The 24334-nt window shown below is 40.1% G+C and overlaps 3 protein-coding genes across 5 annotated transcripts; 1 reads left to right on the plus strand and 2 right to left on the minus strand.

Moving 5' to 3' along the window:
* Positions 1-686: 686 nt before the first annotated feature.
* On the minus strand, positions 687-9282 carry LOC139118991 (protein unc-93 homolog A-like). 3 transcript variants are annotated; one of them, XM_070682598.1, is made up of 4 exons: positions 6334-6469; positions 4356-5406; positions 3274-3544; positions 687-1086 (listed from the first exon to the last, which is right to left on the minus strand). In XM_070682598.1, exons 2-4 carry the CDS (start codon positions 5388-5390, stop codon positions 800-802), a joined length of 1593 nt encoding a protein of 530 aa, XP_070538699.1. In that variant the 5' UTR covers positions 5391-5406; positions 6334-6469; the 3' UTR covers positions 687-799. The 3 variants fall into 3 exon arrangements, with proteins under 3 accessions (XP_070538699.1, XP_070538698.1, XP_070538700.1); XM_070682597.1 differs by lacking the exon at positions 6334-6469 and adding an exon at positions 9225-9282 and having other exon boundaries at positions 688-1086; XM_070682599.1 differs by lacking the exon at positions 6334-6469 and adding an exon at positions 9225-9282 and having other exon boundaries at positions 702-1086; positions 3267-3544.
* Positions 9283-13153: 3871 nt separating this feature from the next.
* Positions 13154-14290, plus strand: LOC139118101 (carbohydrate sulfotransferase 3-like). Its single transcript, XM_070681395.1, has one exon. It carries the CDS (start codon positions 13154-13156, stop codon positions 14288-14290), a length of 1137 nt encoding a protein of 378 aa, XP_070537496.1.
* A 5517-nt stretch (positions 14291-19807) lies between these two features.
* On the minus strand, positions 19808-23224 carry LOC139118995 (carbohydrate sulfotransferase 1-like). The gene is made up of 2 exons (XM_070682605.1): positions 21529-23224; positions 19808-21367 (listed from the first exon to the last, which is right to left on the minus strand). The coding sequence occupies exon 1, from the start codon at positions 23173-23175 to the stop codon at positions 21973-21975; it is 1203 nt and encodes a 400-aa protein (XP_070538706.1). The 5' UTR covers positions 23176-23224; the 3' UTR covers positions 19808-21367; positions 21529-21972.
* Positions 23225-24334: the final 1110 nt, after the last annotated feature.

Raw genomic sequence — 24334 nt, forward strand, 5'->3', positions numbered from 1 at the left:
AGATTTATCTGGGAAAATAAAAAAAAGCCACCAGAACAGTGTGAATTGGTACAATAAAAGTCTTGAAACCTGGCATTTATCTTCAAGAAGATAGACCACACAGGCATCTGAAGGTGTACCACTATTAAATTATATATATATATATATATATATATATATATATATATATATATATATATATATATATATATATATATATATATAGACCAGTTTATACACAAAAGTAGCCTCTAAAAATGTCCACCTCCTCACCAGTAGGGGGGAGATTAAATCTTGTAGATAGGGAAACGTAATCTCCTGAAATATATTGCACATTTGATTGAAAGTGCAAAAATTTAATAAAGTTTTGATGCACACGTGTGATTTTATCAATTTGTGCTACTTGCCATGGAGACAATATAACGCTGCAGTATTCAAGATGGCTTCTCACGTGGCTCACATACAGAAACCTTAGTGTGGAGATGTTTGAAAAATAAGTGCATGTACACTAAATGAAACCCATCACTTTAAAAGCTTCCTGACAATACTATCAATATGAGTATTAAAACACATCTGTGTGTGTGTGTGTTTATGTGTATACACACACATATGTCCTTGAAGGAAATCACAGATATTATCACTTTGTACTTAAATAATTTGTTATTATATACACATATATTATATCTATATATCTATATATATATATATATATATATATATATATACACACACACACACACACGCACACACACCAGTATGTGTGTATGAGAGTGTGTGTGTGTATCTTCATTCTCAGTTCTTTAATTGATAATTTGATAATTCAGGACATAACATGATCTTGGTCGATAACATTTAACCTTTTCTCATCTTGAATATTCCGATATTCGGTGTTTTTCATTAGCTCGGTCCGTTCTTTCCGATACTTGTACTCGACATGGAAATACAGCAGGAGTCCCACTAGCAGGCAGGCAATCATGATATAGAGCTTCACCGAGACGCACAGAAACATACTGTATGCAAATGCCACTGCGTAGCCTAGAGACTCCCACAGGATGTGGTTGGAGTAGGCCGCTTCCTGCCTGCTGCTGAACAGCACGCCGTACAGAGCTGCGAGGGGAAAATAGAAATACTTTAACATCAAGGTAGCACGTGCCTCGGGGACAGATATTCGGACTCCTAAACTTTTCCAAATCTTTTCCGATCTACCACTTGTTGGGGGATCATTTTGAAGCCCTTGGAGTCAGAAAAACTTTCACCTTCTTAGTTTTTTGAAAATTGAAAGTTTTATTTTTCTTCATAGAGTAAACTAAGGATGGCAGCCATATTTAATTTCCAATATCAGTAAATCGTGGGTAATTTGTTTCTCCAGTACCAAAATTTGCACCATGACCCCTTATTTTGATTTTTGATTTTGAAAGAGCATGGCTGAAAGAGTCCTTGAGGAAAGTTTATGCAAAAATTTAAGTCTTTCACTTTCAAGGCACGTACAACCTTAAAAGTACAAGCTTTGATACGTGTGGATGTTATTTTATCCTGTCATTCTGTGTTAGATGAGTGAAATGTCACTATGGCTAAAGGGGTGGCATGATACAAGCTGTTACTCAGATATTGTAACTGAGATCAGTCTCCGATGATGTCTCCTGTTTGTTGTTTTTCCTTTGTTAACAAATTACATACATGGAGTGAATACCAACCCAGACAGCAGCCTAGCTTGTGTATTGAGAAAGTTATACTTGAATATTTTTTTCCGGGCAGAGTGTTTGATCAGGCAGAGTGTGTGTGCTCTTCTGGCCTTCATTTAAAATTTTATTTATTGCTTTATTTCAAACAAACAAACAAACAACAAACATACGAACAAACATCTTCATTTTTCATTCATGTTGTTATTTACTCGTTGTTATTTGTTAACAAACAAACAAAAAACAAACCAAACATACAACCAGAAACATTGGAGACTGAGTTCCCTGTACTGAGATGTGTTTTGGCCTGCTTTAAACCAAATTCCTGTTTTCGTTGAACTTAACTGGCCCCATTCCATCAGAAAAGAAGAACGGTCGCAGTGAAGTTGGGATAGAAGTTTCAACCTTTGCTGTGTTAAATATTTGGCTATTAAAAACCAAAAGTCGGTGTGAACTTGTTGAACTAATAAATGCCTCAAAAACTGAAATGCTTTAACTTATTGCTGAAACTTTCTTTAAGAAAACTTTCAATCATTCTCTTACCAAATTAAGAGTAAAAATCAGGAGTCGCCGTGCAAAGTTTGATTCTAGAGACAAAAAAACTACCTTTGATTTTTCAGTTTGATGTTTGAAATTCAAAATGGCTGCCATCCCTGCGTTAACTCCATTGGGAAAATAAAATTCCTGATTTTCACAAAAATAAGACAGACAGTACTTGCTCCGAGAGATTAAAAATGAACCCCGACGATTATACAAGAGCTAGATCAGAAAAAATGTTAATATTTGAGACTGAATATCTGTCCCGAAGGCGCATTCTACCTCAACAGACGATCTTTACCTTGCTATTAAAGGGCCAAATAAAACATTGTGTGTTTCTGTTAACATGCCTCCCAAAATAAGGATAGGTAGGTCAGAGGGTTTTTTGTTTGTCTTTCTGTTCGCTGAGAACCATCACATACAGTAAAATCTAAAGAATTTCCTTGATTTCATGTTTTTGAAAATTCGGAAAAAGTCTAGGGTCGGCGGGTTTTTCTATAATGGTAGATTGGTTACTGGAAACACACATTGTTTTTTGATATTTGGCCTGAACCGTGCCAGACACGATATTGATATGCTTCTCCGAAACTTGTAAAGCCATCGTGTTTTTTATTTCATCATTTGTGTGAAAATCATTCATGTGTTGAAAAGATTTTGCATATTTCAACAGTGTTTTTGCTAAGGTTGGGGAATATTGGTAAATGATTTGGGAACCCTGGTAACATTGCTGCTGTCACTCTATTGATTGCATTGATATACCAAGGGGAACCCCGGTAAAATGACTGGGGAACCCTGGTAACATTTACCTGCTTTACCACCCTTAACAAAAACACTGTTAAAGATTCAATTATGGGAAATTTGATCTCACAATGTTCAAAACACTATTTAGCGAAGCATCCTTTTACTTAATGAAAAAAAAAACCAATCAGAGGTTGAAGGTGTTACTGGGTGAGCATGGATCCCTGAATATCAGAGATAATAAAATATATCAATTTCTAAATAACAGTGCTTAACTATCGCTAGTTATACACATAATACAGAACTTAAGTTTCGATGTTAAACATTACTAACTGCTTACTGCTCAGTTGCGTCCGCCATATTGCATCAGCCAGGCCCCACACGGCCGCAAGCCAGAAAAACACCACCAGATTACCGCGTGTTGTTGGGTCCCATAGCAACAAGGTGATGAAGAGGATTAGGTTGATCAAGGCAGCTGTGGTTACCAAGGCGACTCTACCCGTGTACTTAGCAACACGGCCGACCAGCAGCGAGAAGATTGTATCGCCCACACCATAACAAATTAGAATATATCCAACCATGTCAACGCCTAATGCACAGGAAATATATGACTGAAAAAAAATATTGAATTATTACGAAGAAATCTTACTCGGTAATGGCAATTAAACAGGAATGTTGAATTTTCCTCTTTAAGATATGATATAGGCAGTTGTGATGGTTAAGTTTTGATTGGTTTGTTTTTTAATATACAGTGTCTTTGAATCATTTTACTTTGTTATAGGAGATAGGAACGGGTGGATTGTCTTTCCTATTCATATTTCTCCCAATTCATATACTTGACAAACTTTCTTTTCAAAAGAAAGTGAGGTGTTAAAGCCGCACTTTTCAATCCCAGGTTCTCGCATTAGTGGAGTTCTCCTCCCAGTCAAACACTTGGCCAGTACGATGTTTGATTTCTATAACATTAATTACACAAACTGATCTCAATGTTTTGGCGCCTTTTGTTAGTCCCGCAAACTGAGTTTATACAAGCGTTTGATTGACGGTCGGTTCAAATCGCCAACGGTCATGATTCCCCACCAACAACGCTCGAATTTCCTAAAAAATCGTCGTCCAGTCACGTTAGAATTGAATATAACCACTGAGTTTGATCGGTAGCAGCTTGGCGCTGACCACTTGGCAGTCTGTCTGTGTTTTTGCGGCCAGAAAAAACTAAAAAGTGGCATTTTCTGGAGTGTGTGCCCGCGTGTTGCCTGTTCGATGTCCACTTACACAATGAACACCGCCATAGCTTTGGGCCCTTTTAAAGGGAGGCTCCGCCTTTAAAATCATAGTGACATTAGTGTACACGGAATGAGCCAGGGCTGTACTAGTATACGCTCTACAACGGCCTTTCCATACTTCAGAGGATTATAGCCTTACCTTTGTAAAATCGCCGGCAACGAAGGCCTGATCTAGCCCACCGTAAAAACTCATTGGTATTATAAAAATCATGCGTTGAGTTTTCATCAGTTTCAGAGTGGAGAGAAAGAGCTGAAATTTTGATTTTTTGGTGTTATTTTTTTTCCCAGGTTTCTTTAAATTGTCCAACCCTATTGTAATTAGGCCGACGGCAATAACACCGCCAAACAGGAACGCTCCTAAGAGAATGTTTTTCACATCGTCTGGAGGGGGGTTACAATACGTGGTTTCATTCCCACTCGTCCTTTGGCAATCCTTGGCCCCGCAGGTGTACGTGTATGTCGCCCTGCTGTCGGCGGTGGAGTTGTTCTCGGAGCTTCCACTCTGCAGAACGGTGGACGAGAGGAGACTTCCCCAAACCATGCTGCTCTGGAAGAACATGAAAAAGATTCCGAAGAAACGGTTGACGACGGCGTCGGAATCGTCTCGGCTCAGTGCTGCGTATCGGATGCCCGTCGTGGTCGTGTGGGTGAACTGGGCGGCCCATAGTGGCGCAGCTGCCGCTCCCAGCAGTGCTGCGGCAGGTATCAAGGTGTACCACTGCGGATAGAAGTTCATTGCGGTGTACAGTACAAAGCACGACATACAGGCCGCTATGGTCCATTTCGCATCTAGGTACCTAATTGCAAGTGGCGGCAAAAATAAGCACGACAGCACCATGCAAAAATAAACGGTCGCCAATGAAGCCAGTCCAAGCCCCTCGATGCAATTAATCGTGCTTTGTAAGTTTTGCAAGCCTCTGAAAGCAGTGAACAAGAAAAGAAAAGCAGCGCTGGTCACAAGAAGATTTTTCTTCATCAGTCGTTTTCTACTTCGCCTCTCCTTCGCGTTGAGATTGTTATCAAGTTGTTTCTCGTCGCCGGAAAGCAACGTTTCGAATTTTCCGGCCACGGCGTCCTTGTCACGGTCGAAGTCACCAACCCCATCACACTCCGACCCTCGCTCGCCCTCCTCAGCTTCATTACAAGAGCAGGCAACCTCCGAAATAGATCCCATTTCAGTCTTGGTGCTTCTGAAAAGTGAGACGAAAGAACGATACACCTTTATTTGTACAAAACTAGCTTCCCATTCTTAATGAAGCGGTGAAACTTTAATTAGCTGATGAAAAAATATGTGAGGGTCTGAAGGACGACCATATTTCAGAGACAGTAATCGAGGCGGAACTTACTTTAAACAGATTTTGACCTTACTTATAGCATGTGTCCATAAGCTTTCAATTGTTTTTGGTATGATGATGTCTAAAGTAAGTTTTGTGTATTACATCAAAACTACGCCTGTGAAATTCTAGTTAATTTCAGCGTTTATAAACCCGTTCAATGAAAACTAAAAGAATGATCACGCAGTTACTAAGCATAGGCCGTTACTCTAGCGTCTTTCTTTTAATTAGTCTTTGAATCATAAACTGCTAAATTTTTGAAATGTTTTTTTCCTAAACATAAAATTTTTCCCCAGTCATTGATATCAATATTCTTGACCGCAGAGTGACGTCAGTAGGTGAAACGGACGTGAGAAAGTTATGTCATTTATGTATGTTGAAACTTTGAATATCGGTTTGGTGGTTGAAAAATCAGAACTTCATTTATTTGTTTTCACCGCGCTGTGACGCTAACATGACGTGAGAACCCGTAAGTACCCGGATGGCCCGCCGTTGAGAATAGGCAAGTGCTGTTTGTCTTCGTGACAATCGTTTTCAAAATGTTTAACTTTTGCGGGTTACTGAAAGGGAGACTACTTGAAAACTTTATGTCTACGTTTGAATTTTTGACATCAACAAGGAATGTACCCGAGAGCCAACGTAACACAGACCAGCAGTTTGATAAATCGTTACACGACACGTAATTTTTTTGCCAGATGCTGTCTTCCCTAGCATCTGTCACCTGTGATTCAACACTTTATCAGCTTGTATGACCCAACTCCGACAAAACCCTGGAGGGCTTACCGACTATAGCTATAAATGCCAGTGCACACAGGTCGACGCCCTGAATTTGCGAGATCAAGGCATTCAGACACCCACGTGATGGAAGCAGTGCATGTACATCATCCCACTGGTGAGAAAATCGGCACACAAGCATGACGTCATTGACGTAAATTTGACGTCATGGAAATCGGTTCTTGGGCATATGAGCTAAGACCCACTAAAACACTCAAAAAAAAACAAACAAAAAAGGCATACATGGTGTTACTACATTGAAAGAAGAGAATTCAATACAACTCCGTTCTCAACGGACAGCGTTATGGAACTTGACACACCCAAAGAGCCGCATACTACCGTAAGGGGATACAGTCGTCGGAACTGCGCTCAAAGGTCGTATGGGACCCATACGACCAATGCAAACACTGTATCCAAGGTACAATTGTGATTGGTGAAAGTTAAAACACGTCTGTCATTAGTATAAATTTAAATGTTGCAGCTATGATGATGAGGTGTATCTAGATATCGTGCACGAAATACATTGTTTGTAAACAAGAAAGTGGCACAGGCGCAGTTCCGACGACTGTTTCCCTTTAAAGTTATCCGGTCACGCGAAGATTTCCATATATCCATATTCATACACGGCAAAGGAGGCGATCCGACGTCAGTAGCACCTTAGGGTCTCGCAAACGATATTCGTCTAGAAATTATGATAAATAAATGTAATGTATGTTAAACATTTTTATTATACAAGCCTTACCTGCGCCATGAGTGTGCCTATTGGTATTAAAGCGCAGTGGTCGTCGCGCTGCGCGTGCGCGATTATTTTGTTGATAAACATGAATTTTTGTAAACATAAGTCTTCTCAACTTCAATCTGAGTGAGATGGGCGCGGTCCCCCACTTTGTTAACGCCTTTGTAAGACTCAACATCATGCAATAGTAAAATATTAAGATTGGAAACGAACTTCAGTGGTGTATTTCTGTTTGTAATCTCACGTGTGGCTACAAACATTGTGACACTACACTGCACTCGGCACATTATGTCGCTGAGTTTACTGCACCCAGTCACAGTGAACAAATGGGTTTGATCGCGCGCGGTCACGCTGGTTGTACAGTACAGTAAAAATACATCACTAAAATGATCAACATCGTATGTAGACTAACAACAAGCACAACGCCTAACACGAAAATTACACTCAAGACCACGATCGGCAAGCCAAAGCAGGGCACGGGAGATGCTGTTGCTTCGATAAGGGAGACGGTCACCGCGTTGACGTACACAGATAAGAGAATCCGGTCCCACAACCTACTGGCCCCACGACGACTTGGCCCACGACCCACTGTTGATCACCATTTCTAACTTCTTCTAGTAATACTATACGTGGCAATAGTCAAATGACAGGAAACAATAGACAAACGAGCGGGTCTTCGCGGCATTTGGCAGAAAAATTGCACGGCTATACACATAGGGACGTATATATCGAGAGATCCTGTGCACGGTCATGGCAGTGATCCAACGGCTAGCTAGTGTTGGCCTACTGGTGCTACGGAAACTTCGCTTTTGTACCTCCTGATCGCCGGGTAGGTCTGAATCCCCTTTCAAATGAGTTAACCCCCCACATAGCAAGAAGACCTATTGAAAGGTCCTTCTCTTGACTTGATACCTGTGCTCGGAATTCTCGTTTGCATCCCCCAACGGGATAAACTTCGTAGTGGAGTTGGATTCTCCACAGCCGAGTGTAGCGCCCAATATACCCGGTTCTCTTGACACGGACGTTCATGCAGACTACAGAACAAATTCTTCTTGCTGCAGCCGTCATTGCTCTGACAGCTGTAGATTTCTGTAGCCTGCGTTATCAATTGTACTCCTGTTGGACCTCTTGAAATGAAAGCTCTCGTTCTTGCTAGCGATGTCGTAGACTACAGCCCAGACATTGATAGTCTGTTTGCATATACACGCGTACAGGTAACGGCTCCATGGCTCGAGCGATAACAGTAGCCGAGCCCCATTCAACTGATTCAAGAAAATCATGATCAAATGTGATCTCAATCCAGCGTGAAATTACCAGATTTGGTAAGTTGGTATGCTTGTGACAGATCAGTCGCAATTTTAACAAGTGGCAAATATCGCAAACATTATAATCAACCCGTAACGTATAGTGAGGCATTATTGGATATGTTGACAGCTGGGGGGGGGGGACCCCCTCAGGAGCATGCGCAGCGCGACGACCACTGCGCTTTAATATTTATCCCTGCATTGTATTACAAAGAAAACAGTCCACATGTCCTCCCTGATCTCCTACATTAATTCGTTCTACCGATCACCAACGCGGAGGCTATATACGTTCATGCGAGATATGGCCGGCCATTGACCTTGGCCGTTCATCGGCGGCGAACAAACGGTTTGAGACGTAATAAGGGCAAATATTTTTGCAGTCTGTGAGCGGTTGCTGCGTAGCCCAGCCATACCTGACTGTCTGTATGGGGGAGTGGCAGGGCTACACCCGATCCGCAGCAAGTGAGAGGTTGAGTGATTCGGGTAGGCATAGATCAGAATCGAGTTGATTTCGGCCGAAAATAGTCAGAATAGTAGTTTTTCGTGCGCGGTCCAAATTTGGATAGCATGTCGCCGGTTTTGTCTATGGACCTTAGGAGGGATGTGTGGTGGGACATGTGGGAGGGGCCGTGTAACGCCGGGAACACAGCATTGTACGCGGGGCTAGCGGTGCGACCAGATGACGATTGGTCAATGGGTAGTAAACTAGTTAGTATACGTATGAAGAAGGGACGATCGATGTGGTCCCATCGATCACCTTTCACATTTTCTGCTTCCACGTCTAGGCTTTGTGATGTTCGAAACGGCGGACCGAATTTCGTGGGAGAAGAGGAAAAATGCAGAACATATGCAATACATACCCCAACGGCTCACACGGTAGCTCAGCCAAGTTTGCTGTTCACTTCGCAGAGTTTCCGGGTGACCTCTCTACTTTTGCCATGTGCGCCCTCTCTCGGGACACATCGTCCACGCTGTGTTCGAGGTCCTGTCAACTGATCCAGTGCACATGTAGTGTAGTCCAGTGAAGTATTGCATGTACCGAAAATATTATTATTTTAGATTTTGTTCAAAATTATCGCACGCAACACCATGAGTTACGTGAAATTTCTACAAAACTCTTGCTACTGCATTCTCAACAAACGTCTCACACACAATGTGTTACGCTCGTAGTTACGGGAATTACGAGTTGAGGTACCAGTCTGGATCGTAATGCTTTCAGTAACTGAAGCCGGCACAACATGTAGATGTAGATTGTAGCACAACTATATCTTTATTCAAGATGGCTCGTGACACGCCACTCCTCCAATTCTGACCTGTCTTGTACATTCACTACAAAGTTTTGCACCTTTTCTAAACTTACATTTACTACTAGATTATTATCATCATACATTTGTCATCACTTGGAACAGTCTTTGACTGTTTCTTAAGAGTAAACAAGATCACACCATGGAATCAAAGGCTAATTAGACATTATTTGTGTTGATTTTCCAGTTATGATCAAAAATTAATTATGAATATCGATAACTTATTAATATGAATGTTACAGAATGATAAAATCTTGCTTTTTTACAAACAATGTCGTCTATTTTGTGTAAATACCTTCAGGAAACCCATTGTTGTTATAATTATAATATCAATAAATTATGATTATGTTTAATAAAATCATATTTTACACATTGTAATCTGCTTATATGAACAACCCTCTGGAAACCCTTATTTAGTTCACAATCTATGCCAAAATATACAAGTCACACCATGACCCATGTTCAGTCTACGGCGAAAGTGTGCAGTCTACGGCGAAAGTTACTACACAGTGTATACACTGTATTCAAATATTATTATTATTCAGTGTATTCAAATATTATGAATTTTGTTCATTAAAAATTAAGGAGATAGAACTTTCAAAGGAACCCATACGAACCCATGACCAACTGACTACTGACGCTTCAGGCCAGAGAGAGAGAGAGAGAGAGAGAGAGAGAGAGAGAGAGAGAGAGAGAGAGAGAGAGATAATATAATATATTGTTTAAAGACCACTACACACCTTGTCTCAGTGGTCTGTACATTACAGAAAATTGCTGGAAGAACAAACAAATTCGACGAAAATACGAAATAACTCAGGGGAAAGAGTTTAATTAAAAACCAATCGATAAAAACAAGCAAGTTTAAACTAGAACAAGGATCCCACCTAAAAACAGCAAAGAAAGTATTTTAAAAAATCTCACCAAAAATGATAAAAAATAAATAAAATATAAAAAATGCAGGTAAAATTATATCCAAGTCAGCAATAGCATTGACGAAAAATAATGGTTTTAAGAGACTTCTTAAGAAGAACGAATTTCTTTATCATCCGAAGTTCGGGCGGCAAATCATTCAACAGTTTAGGGGCATACACGCTAAAAGCTCTGTCGCCATATGTTCTAGAAAGTTGTTTCCCGCAATCTTTGACAGAAAAGGGATTCAATCTTACATCGACACTCCTTCTTGTATTGTGTACTGGGCTATCAATTGTTACTAGTTCTGATAAGTAATTTGGAACCAATTCACCTTGATGGACAATTTTAAAAACCAGACAAAGAATTTTAAAACGGATTCGTTCTTCTACTGGGAGCCAATGTAACTCCTTGAGTGTAGATGTCATATCAATGTGACGGTCCATCTTCCGTCCAGTTAACTTGCTCAATTTATATGCAGGTAGGCCAAAAAGTAGACTGTTACAATAATCTAACTTCGATGTGACAAAAGCGTGAACCAATTTTTCAGCACTTGACTGGTCTAACAATTTTCGAATTTTACTTATCCGCCAAAGTGAATGAGATGCCACCCTACACACGTAGCGAATATGCTCGTCCATGAGACCGAACGAGTCAAGCACAACGCCAAGGTCACGTACAACAGTTGATGGCGAAATCGTGGCCTCACCTATTCGTACATTAATTGAACCAAATTGTGGACCAACCGTACAATTTCGGGGTGTAAACCAGACAACTTCTGTCTTCCCGTCATTAAGTGCCAACTTATTGCACGTCATCCAATTACGAATTTCATCAACGCATGCCTCTATGCGCTCAACAATAGTGGAGCTGGCAAGGATGTCACAAGCAATGTACAATAATGCAGAATCATCTGCATAAGCCATGCATACGACGTGTGATGATATCCTCAATCGGAGTCATGTACAAAGCAAACAAGACAGGACCCAATACTGAACCCTGAGGTACACCATACTTTAAAATGCATTTGTTAGATAACATCGACTTGACAGAGACCTGTTGTGTTCTACCTTTCAGAAAGGATTCAAACCATTTTAAAGCAACCCCTTGAATACCAAAACGAGAGTGTAACCTACCCAGGAGAATGTTATGGTCAATGGTGTCAAATGCCGCTGACAAATCCAAAAGAGCCTGGACGACATGATGGTGTTTATCCAGAGCGAGCATGACATCGTTCATCATGCGTATAAGTGCAGTTTCGGTGCCGTGCCCCTCGCGATAAGCAGACTGAAAACGACCATACAGAGAATTTTCGGACAGATAACGATTTAAACGAAAAAAGGCACACTTCTCCAAAAACTTGTCCGGAAAACTACAATTTGATACAGGGCGATAGTTTTTCATTGTATTACAATCAAGTCCACTTTTCTTAATGAGTGGACGAACAATGGCTGTTTTGCAATCAGTTGGAAAAACACCAGACGAAAAAGAAGAATTTAAAATACGGAGCAGAAATGGGGCTAGTTCAATTACACATGCTTTAATCAGCTGTGTGGGCATTGGATCCAGTTGACACGATTTAGAAGGTATCTTACTAACAATAGAAATTACATCATCAATACACAAAGGTTCAAAAAGGGAGAGCGAGTTCTGATACAAGAATGGTTCAATACTAAGAGGACTAGCATTTTGAAGATTTTTGCGAATGTCTACTATTTTCTGTTCAAAATACGTTGCAACGGCAGCTGGTAATTGAGATAGTTCATGATTATTTGGGAGAATGTCGGAAGCAGATTTCTTTGCACCGGAAATGTCATCAACAACTCGGAACAGTTCCTTGGTATTTGCGTTTTTCAATTTTACTTCGATGAAAAGACGCTCTCTCCAAATTCAACTTTCTGTTATACTCAACATGAGCAGCAATAAAAATCTGTCTGTCAATTTCAAGTTGAGAAGAACGCCACTTTTGTTCATGTGATCTCAGAGCCTTACGCTTAGCCAGTAGGTCTTCTGTAAACCATTCGGCACGCGGTTTCTGCACAATGGTTCTCTGATTGGCAGGAGCATGCAAATCCACCAAACTTTTCAATGTAGAAAAGTCTACAAACTGGTGTCGATCTGAACACAAGCCGTTTTAATAAATGTTCTATTGATGACACGAATTGTAGAAAGTATTTAGTATTACATAACTTATATTCATGGTAAAGTTCTGAGCAGTGAAGTTATCCTGTCATCTTAATGCTTATGACATTTTCCCATACATGTAAACATTTGTTGTTTTTAATGACATAGTTTTCATGCGGTTGAAATAAACGAAATAAAAATCCGCCTCACCGCATAATTTTTTTGCAAGAGATCTAAAAATAGTAAGCCAATGCACACGCCTTTTAGCGTAAGCTTCCTGTGTGTCCGCGGACCTCTCGCGAAGTATCACGATCACCATGGAAACAAAGATAAATCTACAGGTTGCCACGGCAACCGCTAGGCTGATTTAATTTGAATTGGCATCATCATGGTATAAAGTGACTACGCGTGTACGCGTAACAGCGAAATAGCTCACGAGCTGTCTCCGGAAAATGAGGCGGCCCAGCATGCTGCGAATTTTGTTCGGCTTGACCCTCGTACCTTTCCTTTTTTCGCTGAGGTTTTTGGCCTCGTTTCCCCTTTGGGATCCGCGCCAAGCAGAACTCAGCTCTTACGAGAGCGGGCCGACGGAAAACTTCATCCCCACTGTGAACGCCGCGAAATCGACGGGGCGTGATGAAGCAAGCGCAGTCGCACGTGTGAACGTTCTCATCCAATCACGATTTCGAACCGGATCGACGCTGATCGAGCGATACTTTACGAAAGATGCCAACTTTTTCGGTGTCCACGAACCGGGACTCATGCTGCAACGTGACTTTGGCCTGCGTCTCATGGACGACAGCCGTGGAACGTTGGAGACAATCCGAGAGAAGCTGCTCGTTTTCATGCACGATATTTATCACTGCAATTTCAGCAGCCATGATTATCTCTTCGCAAGCCTGAACAGGAACGAGTTTCACCTAACCAGGACTTATTTGACAGGTTTAGAGAGACCTGTTACCGACGATGTCATCAGACCGGTTTGTAACGCTCGGCCAAACAAAATCATCAAAGTGTGTCGGATGTTCAGTATTTTTGAATCAGAGCAGCTAATTCGTCGGAACAATGTCAAGGTCATATTTTTGGTGAGAGATCCACGTGCCATGATAGCGTCGAGGATGGCTTTTACCAACAGTAACACTCCGGAAAAGATGTTCGACAGCGATAAATACGAGCAATTCAGACTTGAGCGGCGAACAGAACGCATAGCCACAGATTACTGCCAGTGGTTGAGAGAAAACTACATAGCGCCCTCAAACGTTCCCGATTGGTTAAAGGGCAGGTATCTGATGGTCAGGTACGAAGATGTGGAGTCGCAGCCGGATGCCGTCAACAGACTCTATGATTTTGTCGGCGTGCGAATGCGCTTCGCCGTTTCCCGCCTGATTCCCAGGATAGATGTCGGCAACAATGCCGAAAGATGGCGACAGAATATGAGAATAGAGGAGGTCATGCGAGTTCAGGAATTGTGTGGACGGTCGACATTTGACAAATTTGGATATAAGACTGTTGGCGGCCTTGCGGAGTTACTCGATAATACCACGAGCCTGGTGAGCGGCCCGTCCGAGGAGAAGTTCAGTCATCGGTGACAATTTGCCACTGGGGTTATGGGTCGCACCATTGTTTTGTTATTCGATATCAAGTTCCAAAGCGCTTCATTTTTTGAGTTACTGTGGTTTTACGATAAGGCCAAAAATAAATAAATAAATAAATTGTGCTGTTCCGATAACATGGTTTTCAAAAATAGGGTAGATAGGTCGGCAGGAATTTTTTCCCCAAATATTTTTATTTTTAAATATTCATTTTTCAGGGGTTCAGGGCGGTCAAATACTGATCAAAACATTTCCAGAAAAAATGTATCATACTTATGAAAGGGGGAAGAAAACCATAAAAGACATCCTCGTTCAAGTAAAAATCAAATGCCAAGTAACGAACGCGTGATTTTACGGAGTTTTTCTTTCTTTTTATTTTTTTACTTCCATGTTTACGTAGCTTAGAAAGTTTAGGGTCGAGTTATCAGAACAGTAAAATTTCTTTGTTTGGCCTAAAGCTGGGTGTGCAGATGCCGTTAACAATCCGTAATCGCGTACTTATTATTGTCACTGCAATGGTCGGTTGGCAATAGAGAGGTCAACCTTGCTGACCTTTGGCTCACCTCTCCTGCACAAACCTTACTATATATGAACTGTATTCTGAACGCGAAACAATGATTTTAACATCGGGTATTTTGTATTTTGATATTGCATAAATATTACACGTTTAGGATGCACTGCCTATACCTGGAAGCTGGAGCCCATTTTGTCATAAGAGGCCTGCATTTACAGTATTATAATATTGGAATACTTTGTATGTTGCCTTTGCACCACTGCATGAATCAGTGTCGAAATTATGATATAAGTTTGTATGATACAAATTTTGCCTCTTTTGAATTATACATTTATTCATTAATTTAGTGCATATATTGTATACAATAACTAGAGGAAACATGAAGGAACGAGCGATGAGCAAGGCGAAGGTCGTCATGTGACCGTGGGCAAGCACTTTGTACAGTCCACGTGTATGTAATCCCGCTTTGGCTTTGCCCTTCAGTTTCGCTAAGATGCTCGAGAAATTGATGAGACCTCGACCTAAGGCCGAATATCAAAAAATTGTGCTGTTCCAATAACCCAACCTACCTGATCGTTTACCTGCCGACCCTAGACTTTTAAGAGCTATGTGAACACAAAAGTGAAAAAAGAAAGAAAAAAAACCATAAAATCACGTGTTTGTTTACCTGGTATTTGATTTTTGCTTGAACGAGGATGTCTTTTATGGTTTTTTCCTCATATATCTATGATACCTTTTTCTGGAAATGTTGTGGCTAGTGTTTGACTGCCCTGAACACCTGGAGTGAAAAATGCAAATTGAAAAATAAAACTATTTTGGAAAAAAAAAATCCCGGCCGACCTACCTACCCTATTTTTGAAAACCATGTTAAAGGGAAAAAGTCGCCCACTTTTCATAAGAATTGTGTTTGATACGAGATACTATTTATATTGTTTGACATGTTGAAAGATACTGAATTAATGGGTGACCATGCGTATATTCGATACCAGTTTTAGACACGAGATATGAAACCATCGCGAAAATGAATTAACGGTCATGACCATTATATAATTCATTTAAGTCTATTGGTCTGTTAGTGGCAGTTTTGAGGTAGTTTTTGAGTGTTGGCTATAATGTGAAAGACAAGAATTCGGACGTAAATGTCTCTCTAAAATTGTTATTTTGAGGAGAAAAGGCATTTGCGGTCTTCTCAGAGTAACTGTAGAGGGCAGTATTCACAAATGCATAATATGAGTTTTATGGTGTGATGGATTGATCGATATCACCGAATCACAGTCACTCTATCTTTACAGCGCATTGCATAGGGTATATTTACCAATCTGACCTGAGTCGCAACTGAAAAATGACCTGAGGGCAGTGCTGCCCTCAGGGCTGCTCAGAGCGGAGTAAACATGCATGGGCACAACATTCAATGACGTCACAAATTATTTGAAAATAGTCCCAGTCCGCATTACATTACATACCAATCTGCCCTGAGGGCAACAATATATATGAGCTGCCCTCAGAGCAGACAGACATTTCCTATCTTTACAGCGCATTGCATAGGGTATATTTACCAATCTGACCTGAGGGCAGCAATATATCAGAGCTGCCCTCGGGGCAGACATAGATTTCCTATCATATTTACCAATCTGACCTGAGGGCAGCAATATATCAGAGCTGCCCTCGGGGCAGACATAGATTTCATATCCTATCTATTAATTTGCCCTGAGCAGCAATATATATGAGTTGCCCTCAGGACAGATATATATTCCTAATCTTTACAGCATTGCATAGGGTATATCAGAGCTGCCCTCAAGGCAGACATACGAGACAGACATAGGGTACTTGCCCGCGCTTACGCAGACTTGGACTATTTTCAAATAATTTGTGACGTCACTGAATGTTGTGCACATGTTTACACCGCTCTGAGCTGCCCTCAGCTCATTTTTCAGTTGCAACTTCTGCCGCCTGCACAGTGACTCTATCAGATTCGGCCTTTGATGAGACTGTAACAATTATCGTTTTTTCATTTTTGTTTTATAAAGCAATTAAATTTTCTGATACTTCACCCAAAGTATGTCATGAAATACGAATTATTTAAAGCCCCTGTAGCTGTAACTCTTAAAATTTGTCGACCTGAAAAAGGGTTTTATTTCCCTGGTTTTATTTAAATTCTACAGATTTAAAGGATATAGTCTTTTGCCTCTGAAAAATTGGACAAGTAACTTTAAATTTTAACAGTTATTTTGATTTCCTGCCAAAATAACTGGTAATATTACAAAGAAAACATAGAATATGGTGTCCCAGTAGAAAACATTCAGCACTATGCATTATATTGGACTACTCTTTTGTTTCTGTGAAGATTCCAATGCATATATGCACTACGTAATGTGTTTTTGCTTTATTTGCATGAGGGCGCCATTTTATGTTTGGGCAAACATTTATTTATCTTGCTCAAAATTGCACATGAAGTCACAGTGGACAGTTTATTCTACCTGTATAAAAACCCCTCAATGAGTGCATTCCCTTGAACTTGTTTTAGTTTGGAAGTCAAATCACAAAAAAATAATGGTAAAAGATACAGCTATCGGGCCTTTAATGAACTGTTTTGTTAGTACAACAGACTCTGTATGAACTAAAATATAAGGCTAAACGTTCAGTAAGGCCATTTAGATAAAATTCTTTGTTTGCTGTCCTTGGATTTTTGAAAAACCTACCAGCCAGCCCGAGAAAAAACAAACACAGACAAAAAACACAAGTGTATTAACATATCTTCATTTTTTATTTAGTTTCTTTTGGAAAAATAATATTTTTATTTGTAATAGTGTTCACATTATGTTTTCTTAATTTTCTCTGAAAACCTACCAGCACGTAGATGGCAAACAAAGAATTTGATTCAAAGCGCCTAAGTTCATTGAACTCGTTACATTTTTGTATGTATGTATGTATGTATGTATGTATGTATGTATGTATGTATGTATGTATGTATGTATGTATGTATGTATGTATGTATGTATGTATGTATGTAGGTTGGTAGGTAGTTAGGTAGGTAGAAAGGTAGGTAGGTAGGTAGGTAGGTAGGAAGGTAGGTAGCTAGGTAGGCAGCTAGGTAGCTAGGTAGCTAGGTAGCTAGGTGTATCGGACTGTCTTTTTGTCTGTCTCTGCTTCGCTGCTTGGCGACGCAGGCACCGGTTATATACTTTCGTACGTGTAATTTAAGAGTGCGCTTTGCCCATCTGTCTGACCTGGCTGTCGTCATGTTCACATTGTCCAACCGAATTTTACATCTGTTTTACTCGCCTGTGCGTGGGTTCATAAATAGTACAGGTATATGCAAACATAATCAGATGTTAGTCGTGGATTCCCATCATCACAGCGATTAAATACAGTCTTTGCAATATTATATGTGTGTATTCTGGAGTTTTATGTTCAATAAAAAAAAACACGTTTCTTAAGCTTAAAAATATACATGTAATAAAATGTACAAAAACGGCAATAAAATTCATAAAAAATTGAGTAATCGAGTTAAAATATGTCTACATCTGCAATTAGAACACGTTTACGTCTATGGTGCTCAGTTACCAAGCTATGAAATGTTTTGTGAGCTATTTTTTATTATTCAAAGTTATTCAAAATTCAAACTGCCAATTTGCTCTGTCACTCACTGAGTGTCACTCAGTGACAGAGCAAATTGGCAGTTTGAATTTATTGTTTACGCAATGCATGGTGGTCCTACTCATGTACAAAGCAAGTCACGATTGATTCTATTTTATTCTTTCTTATACTAATCATGAATCAATTGTATTATTGACTAATAAGCGTCTACCGTACATCTTCAGACGGAAATAAAATTTCTAATCTTTAAAACCTCTGGCACGACACCAAGAGTTGAGCCCTATATAATATTATTAATTGTCAAAGATATATAAATTCATAGGTATATCTAATTGTGTTTGGGACAATATTTTCATAGTTTGTACTATAGACTACCACACACAATGAAATTACACTTTTAGGTGAAATTCCGTGATCAAATTTCTTGTACACAAAAATTCGCTTTATATCATCGTTCCCTTGTACGTGTATATATATATATATATATATATATAATATATATATATATATATATATATATATATATATATTCACATATATTTTCATGTTTTTTATTCAGCCATAAATATCTCTTAATTGCAAGCTGTCGATGTTTTAGACCCTCATTAACTTTGAATAATAAAAAAATAGCTCACAAAACATTTCATAGCTTGGTAACTGAGCACCATAGACGTAAAACGTGTTCTAACTGCAGATGTAGACATATTTTAACCCGATTACTCAATTTTTTATGAATTTTATTGGCCGTTTTGTACATTTTATTACATGTATATTTTTAAGCTTAAGAAACGTTTTTTTTAATTGAACATAAATCTCCAGGATACACACATATAGTATTGCAAAGACTGTATTTAACCGCTGTAATGGAAATCCACGACTAACATCTGATTATGTTTGCATATACCTGTACTATTTATGAACCACGCACAGGCGAGTAGAACAGATGTGAAATTCGGTTGGACAATGTGAACATGACGACAGCCAGATCAGACAGATGGGCAAGGCGCACTCTTAAATTACAGGTACGAAAGTATATAACCGGTGCCTGTGTCGCCTACCAGCGAAGCAAAGACAGACAAAAAGACAGTCCGATACACCTAGCTACCTAGCTACCTAGCTACCTAGCTGCCTACCTAGCTACCTACCTACCTACCTACCTACCTACCTACCTACCTACCTTCCTACCTTCCTACCTACCTACCTACCTTCCTACCTACCTAACTACCTACCACCTACATACATACATACATACATACATACATACATACATACATACATACATACATACATACATACATACATACATACATACAGACAGACAGACAGACAGACAGACAGACATACGGACAGACAGACAGATGGACAGGCAAGCTTTGATTTCAACAAAAACTTGAAGCTCTTTCAGTTGTAAGGTTTACTGTAATTTCAGCTCAGCTTTTAAAAAAAAACATGTAGTTTCCTTTCCACTCCTAAAATCATATCAAAAATTTACCTTACACTCTTACACAGTCCAATTTGTGTGATACCCAAAGATATTGTTGACAACTGAATCTTTGTCTTGACTAAAATTCATTCGCCAAACAATACTATAGCATATTGTTCACAGTATACGTTGTGTTCGCAAGACTAAAATCTGCATTTTCAATGCTTACGACTATCGCCTTTTTAATTAAAACTGTACCTGTTAGTATAATATAGGATAAATGTCACACCCGGTGCATATAATCCGCGAATGCGCAGCAACTGCATCGTTTGACTGGCAGAAATGCTAGCAATATGTTGTTCGCATACCAATGTACAGCAGTTGAGCTGACCTTTGCAAAACAAATGTTACGTGACGGGAATTTCATCGAAATCCACTTTATTTGAATACACTTTTTGAATACCCTGTGCGCAAGTGTTCACGGTGGTCGCATTCACAGACTACATACGGGGTTTTCTGGTTGTGTTGTCCACAAAATTGTGACGTATATTTGGAGTTCAGTAATTGCTCAGTATGTAGACCAGTTTCTCACAGGAGTATGTTGGGCGGTTAAATTGACAGTCTTCTCATAATACTATTTTCATTATTAAATCCTGTTTTGTTTCTTTCCGCATGCTTAGGAGCGACTGTAATCGTCTGTATTCGTTGATAGGGAAAGCACAGACTGAGGCGTAATTGTTTTTTATTCATATTACCACGTTACAGAATTGTAGCGCGTAAACTGGTCGCTACATTATTTTGTGAATTGTGTAATATTTTACCAGATTAATCAAATAAGTTGATAGAATAAAGGCTTTTAAGAGTTAATACGAAATGGCACAAACTGGTGCATTTCTCATCATAAGCTCGTTAATATGCTTCTGGTCCTCTTTATGTCGTCATCTTGTGTATTGTGTGATATTTGGGATGATACCATGCAAAAATGCGAATCAGATAAAAAAATATATTCTCACGTACATATTTTCATATGAGCAAACCAGGTCCAATCTGCAGCCCACGGTTTTTTCCCGATGCATGAGTGTCGCCTACCCGAGAGAGAGAGAGAGAGAGAGAGAGAGAGAGAGAGAGAGAGAGAGAAGAGAGAGAGAAGAGAGAGAGAGAGAGAGAAGAGAGAGAGAGAGAGAGAGAGAGAGGGAGGGAGGGAGGGAGGGGGAAGGGCTACACAGCGCAGCAGCTGACCAGAACAGCAGATTAAATGGTAGATTAAATGGTTAACAGGGTTGCATCGTAATTATGAACAACCGGTGCGCTGAAGCCTTGTAGGGCTAATGAAATTTCAGATGAAGGTAATTCGCGCCTCGAAATTGAAAGACTTAAAGCTACTGGCAAACTTCACGGAAATTTAAAACCATTCTCTGTCGAAATCAAGAAAACAGGGGTCAAAAATTTATACTGCACAGAAACAAGTAACCCAATATTTACCGACACGCGAAATTCAAAATGGCTTCAATCCCTATGTTAGATTTTCACGAAAATAAGCCTTAAGAAACTTTTTATGAGCTTCAAAATGAGCCATCACAAATACAAGACCAAAATGTATTGAGCTTGGATATCTGTTCCAGAGGTGCGCCCCCACCTTTAAAATGTGGAATTAAAAACTTACCTCAAAATAAAATTTTCAATTGCGAAAAAGCCGGTAACAATTATTCTTACACCAAGAGCTTTCAAATGAGCCCCCACGAGTGGTATATCAGAAAAGAATTGTTAAAGTTTGCGAGTCAAAATATCTGTCCCCGAGGCGCGCTCTACCCTTAATGAATATCCACGAAATCTGCCAGCACCATCTATAGAAAAAATGTACAACACACTTGGGAAAGTTCAAAGTAAACCATGGTGGGAGTTCACACGAGGGTGGGGAATATGATTCAAGTGGAGACGCTTATTTAAAATAAATTGCCTGTTCGCAGTCTTGGCAATTTGGCACCTCTGGCGACATTGTGAAAATGATAGCGGCAAAGCGAGTTTCCATATACCGCCGATAGTATAATATAGTACATAGTTATACGCAAAACTTTCTGTTTTGGAAAATTCTTATATATATATCAATACAAATGTTCTCTTCTATATAATGTTAGGCGTGAACGATTACGTGTCAAACCAGTCGACAACTAGACTTGAGTTTTCGTCTAACAATTCCTCTTCGGTGTTTGCAAATTTATATCCAAACTTGTCGAAAGTCGCTTTTCCGCATAACTCCTGAACTCGGATAACCTCGTCGATTCGTAGTCTTTTTCGCCATCTTTGAGCGTTGTTGCCCTTATCCAGATCGCTGACGATGGCGTCATTTACAGATAAGCCTACGAAATCGTACAGCTGCCTGACGACCTCAAGCCGGTTGTTTTCCATATCTTCGTATCTGATCATCAAATAGCGTCCCTGCAACCATTCTGGAGTCCCTGTCGGCTCAATGTAATTCTCCAGCAGCCACTCGCAATATTGAATGACAACGTTTTCCAGCCTGTCGCTCAGACGGAAGCTTCCGTTCGCCGCCAGTTGGAAATTTTCCTCCGGGGTGTACAGATTGGTGAAGGCCATCCTAGAGGCGGCCATGCCACGCGGGTCTCTCACCAGAAATATGACCTTGACACCATCCTCACGGATAAGCCGTTCGGCGTCTAAGATGCTGAATAACCGGCAAACTTTGATGATTTTGTGGGGTCTTTCTCGGCAAACAGGTGTGATGATTTGGTCTGTTACTGGTTTCTTCAGGTTGGTCAAGTACGCCCTGAATAGGTAGTAAGGCATATTGTTCAAACCATAGAAGAAATAGTCGTGACTCGAGAAGTTACAGTGGAAAATGTCATGCATAAAACCCAACAGCTCGTCTTTTATTTTCTCCAACCTTTCTCGGCTCTCCTCCATGATATGTGCGCCTATGCTCCTTTGCAACATCCCGCCCGGTTCGTGCACTCCGAAGAAATCGGGATTTTTTGTGAAATATCTCTCTGTGATGGTGGAGCCTGTTCGAAAGCGCGACTGGATCATGATGCGAACGCTGTTTTCAGTCGTCTCCGATTTAGGAGTCGTACGCCGATTTTCATTCGTGCCCTCCGGAACAGTGCCGTTCGTATCTGGACTGATAGGCTCGGCTTGGTTCCGCTCTAAGTCCCTCTCCGAAAGGTGATCCAGCCTTTCCTTCGTCGCCGTAAGTCTCCGTTCCCAGTCATCTCGGTTTTCCCTCTCGACGTCTTTCTTGTCAAGTTCTCGCGGCAAATTCCACGCAACGTAACCCACCGAAGAAACGAAAAACACGTACGCCAAGATTCGATGCCCGCTTGGTCGTTTCATTTTTTGGGAGTCTGCAGATGAACGTTATGGAGCTCCGACTACGCTCTGATGCCCCTGTCCAGGTTTTTATTAGGTAACAGCTTGGTGTTCGCGAACGGCTAGCAACAAATCTACTTTTGCCCTACACCAATAAGATCGCCTACTATGTTTATTTTAATGATAAAATTGAAGTCACCTCTCATAAGCCGTTGTTTCAGTTCTGCAGAAATATAATAGTGTTATATTTTCTCAGTGTTAACATGAACCTATTCTGAACTCAAGGATCACACAGCGTCCTTATGGTTATTCACGAACTACTGGGAGACGACGTCATCAGTTACGGCTTGCGGTCGATAGCATTCCCCCGAGAGTCGGCAAAACTTGGGTAACCCCCCTCGGCCCATGGAAGAAACCTGGATGATACACCTCCCCCTTTACTCATAAATTTTGAGGGACTCCCATGATGTATTTATATCTACGTATATGTATGTATGTATGTATGTATGTATGTATGTATGTATGTATGTATGTATGTATGTATGTATGTATGTATGTATGTATGTACGTATGTACGTATGTATGTATGTATGTATGTATGTATGTATGTATGTATGTATGTATGTGTGTATGTATGTATGTGTGTATGTATGTATGTATGTATGTATGTATGTATGTATGTATGTATGTATGTATGTATGTATGTATGTATGTATGTATGTATGTATGTATGTATGTATGTATGTATGTATGTATGTATGTATGTATGTATTTCTCTGTGTCTGTGTGTGATTCACCAATTACTGTATGCCTCACGATCAATTGTTATCTAATGATTGAAAGTTGACTGAATTACTGTTCAAGGGAAAAAAGTGTGCACGTATTTCGCCGAATTATAGAAAGGCAAAAACTGTGCAAAGTTGGTCATAAATATCCGCTCTATAAAATCAGGGCTCACCTTCTATGAAAATCTGTGCAATTATAACGTAATTTGATTTGAATTTTACTTTGCATTCAATTGGCTCAAGCATAATAAAGGCGCATATGAAATTACAAATGTGGATACAGACCTGAATTGTAAGTTGTGAATTCAACTACCAACATATATGACGTCATCTTGTGATATTGTGTATATGCAGATCGTCCAAACGCTGGAACATGAAGTCAATCAGTTTGGAGTAAA

This window comes from Ptychodera flava, chromosome 19, assembly GCF_041260155.1.
Source record: "Ptychodera flava strain L36383 chromosome 19, AS_Pfla_20210202, whole genome shotgun sequence".
NCBI classification, from domain to species: domain Eukaryota; kingdom Metazoa; phylum Hemichordata; class Enteropneusta; family Ptychoderidae; genus Ptychodera; species Ptychodera flava.

Excerpts from the sequence above, each read along its gene's own strand:
- LOC139118991 (XM_070682598.1), bottom strand. The coding sequence starts at position 5,390 with ATGGGATCTATTTCGGAGGTTGCCTGCTCTTGTAATGAAGCTGAGGAG. Across the intron at positions 3,545-4,355 it reads TTGCCGGCGATTTTACAAAG|TCATATATTTCCTGTGCATT; the intron begins GTAAGGCTATAA and ends ATTTTTTTTCAG. Across the intron at positions 1,087-3,273 it reads ATGGCGGACGCAACTGAGCA|CTCTGTACGGCGTGCTGTTC; the intron begins GTAAGCAGTTAG and ends TTCCCCTCGCAG.
- LOC139118101 (XM_070681395.1), top strand. The coding sequence starts at position 13,154 with ATGAGGCGGCCCAGCATGCTGCGAATTTTGTTCGGCTTGACCCTCGTA.
- LOC139118995 (XM_070682605.1), bottom strand. The coding sequence starts at position 23,175 with ATGAAACGACCAAGCGGGCATCGAATCTTGGCGTACGTGTTTTTCGTT.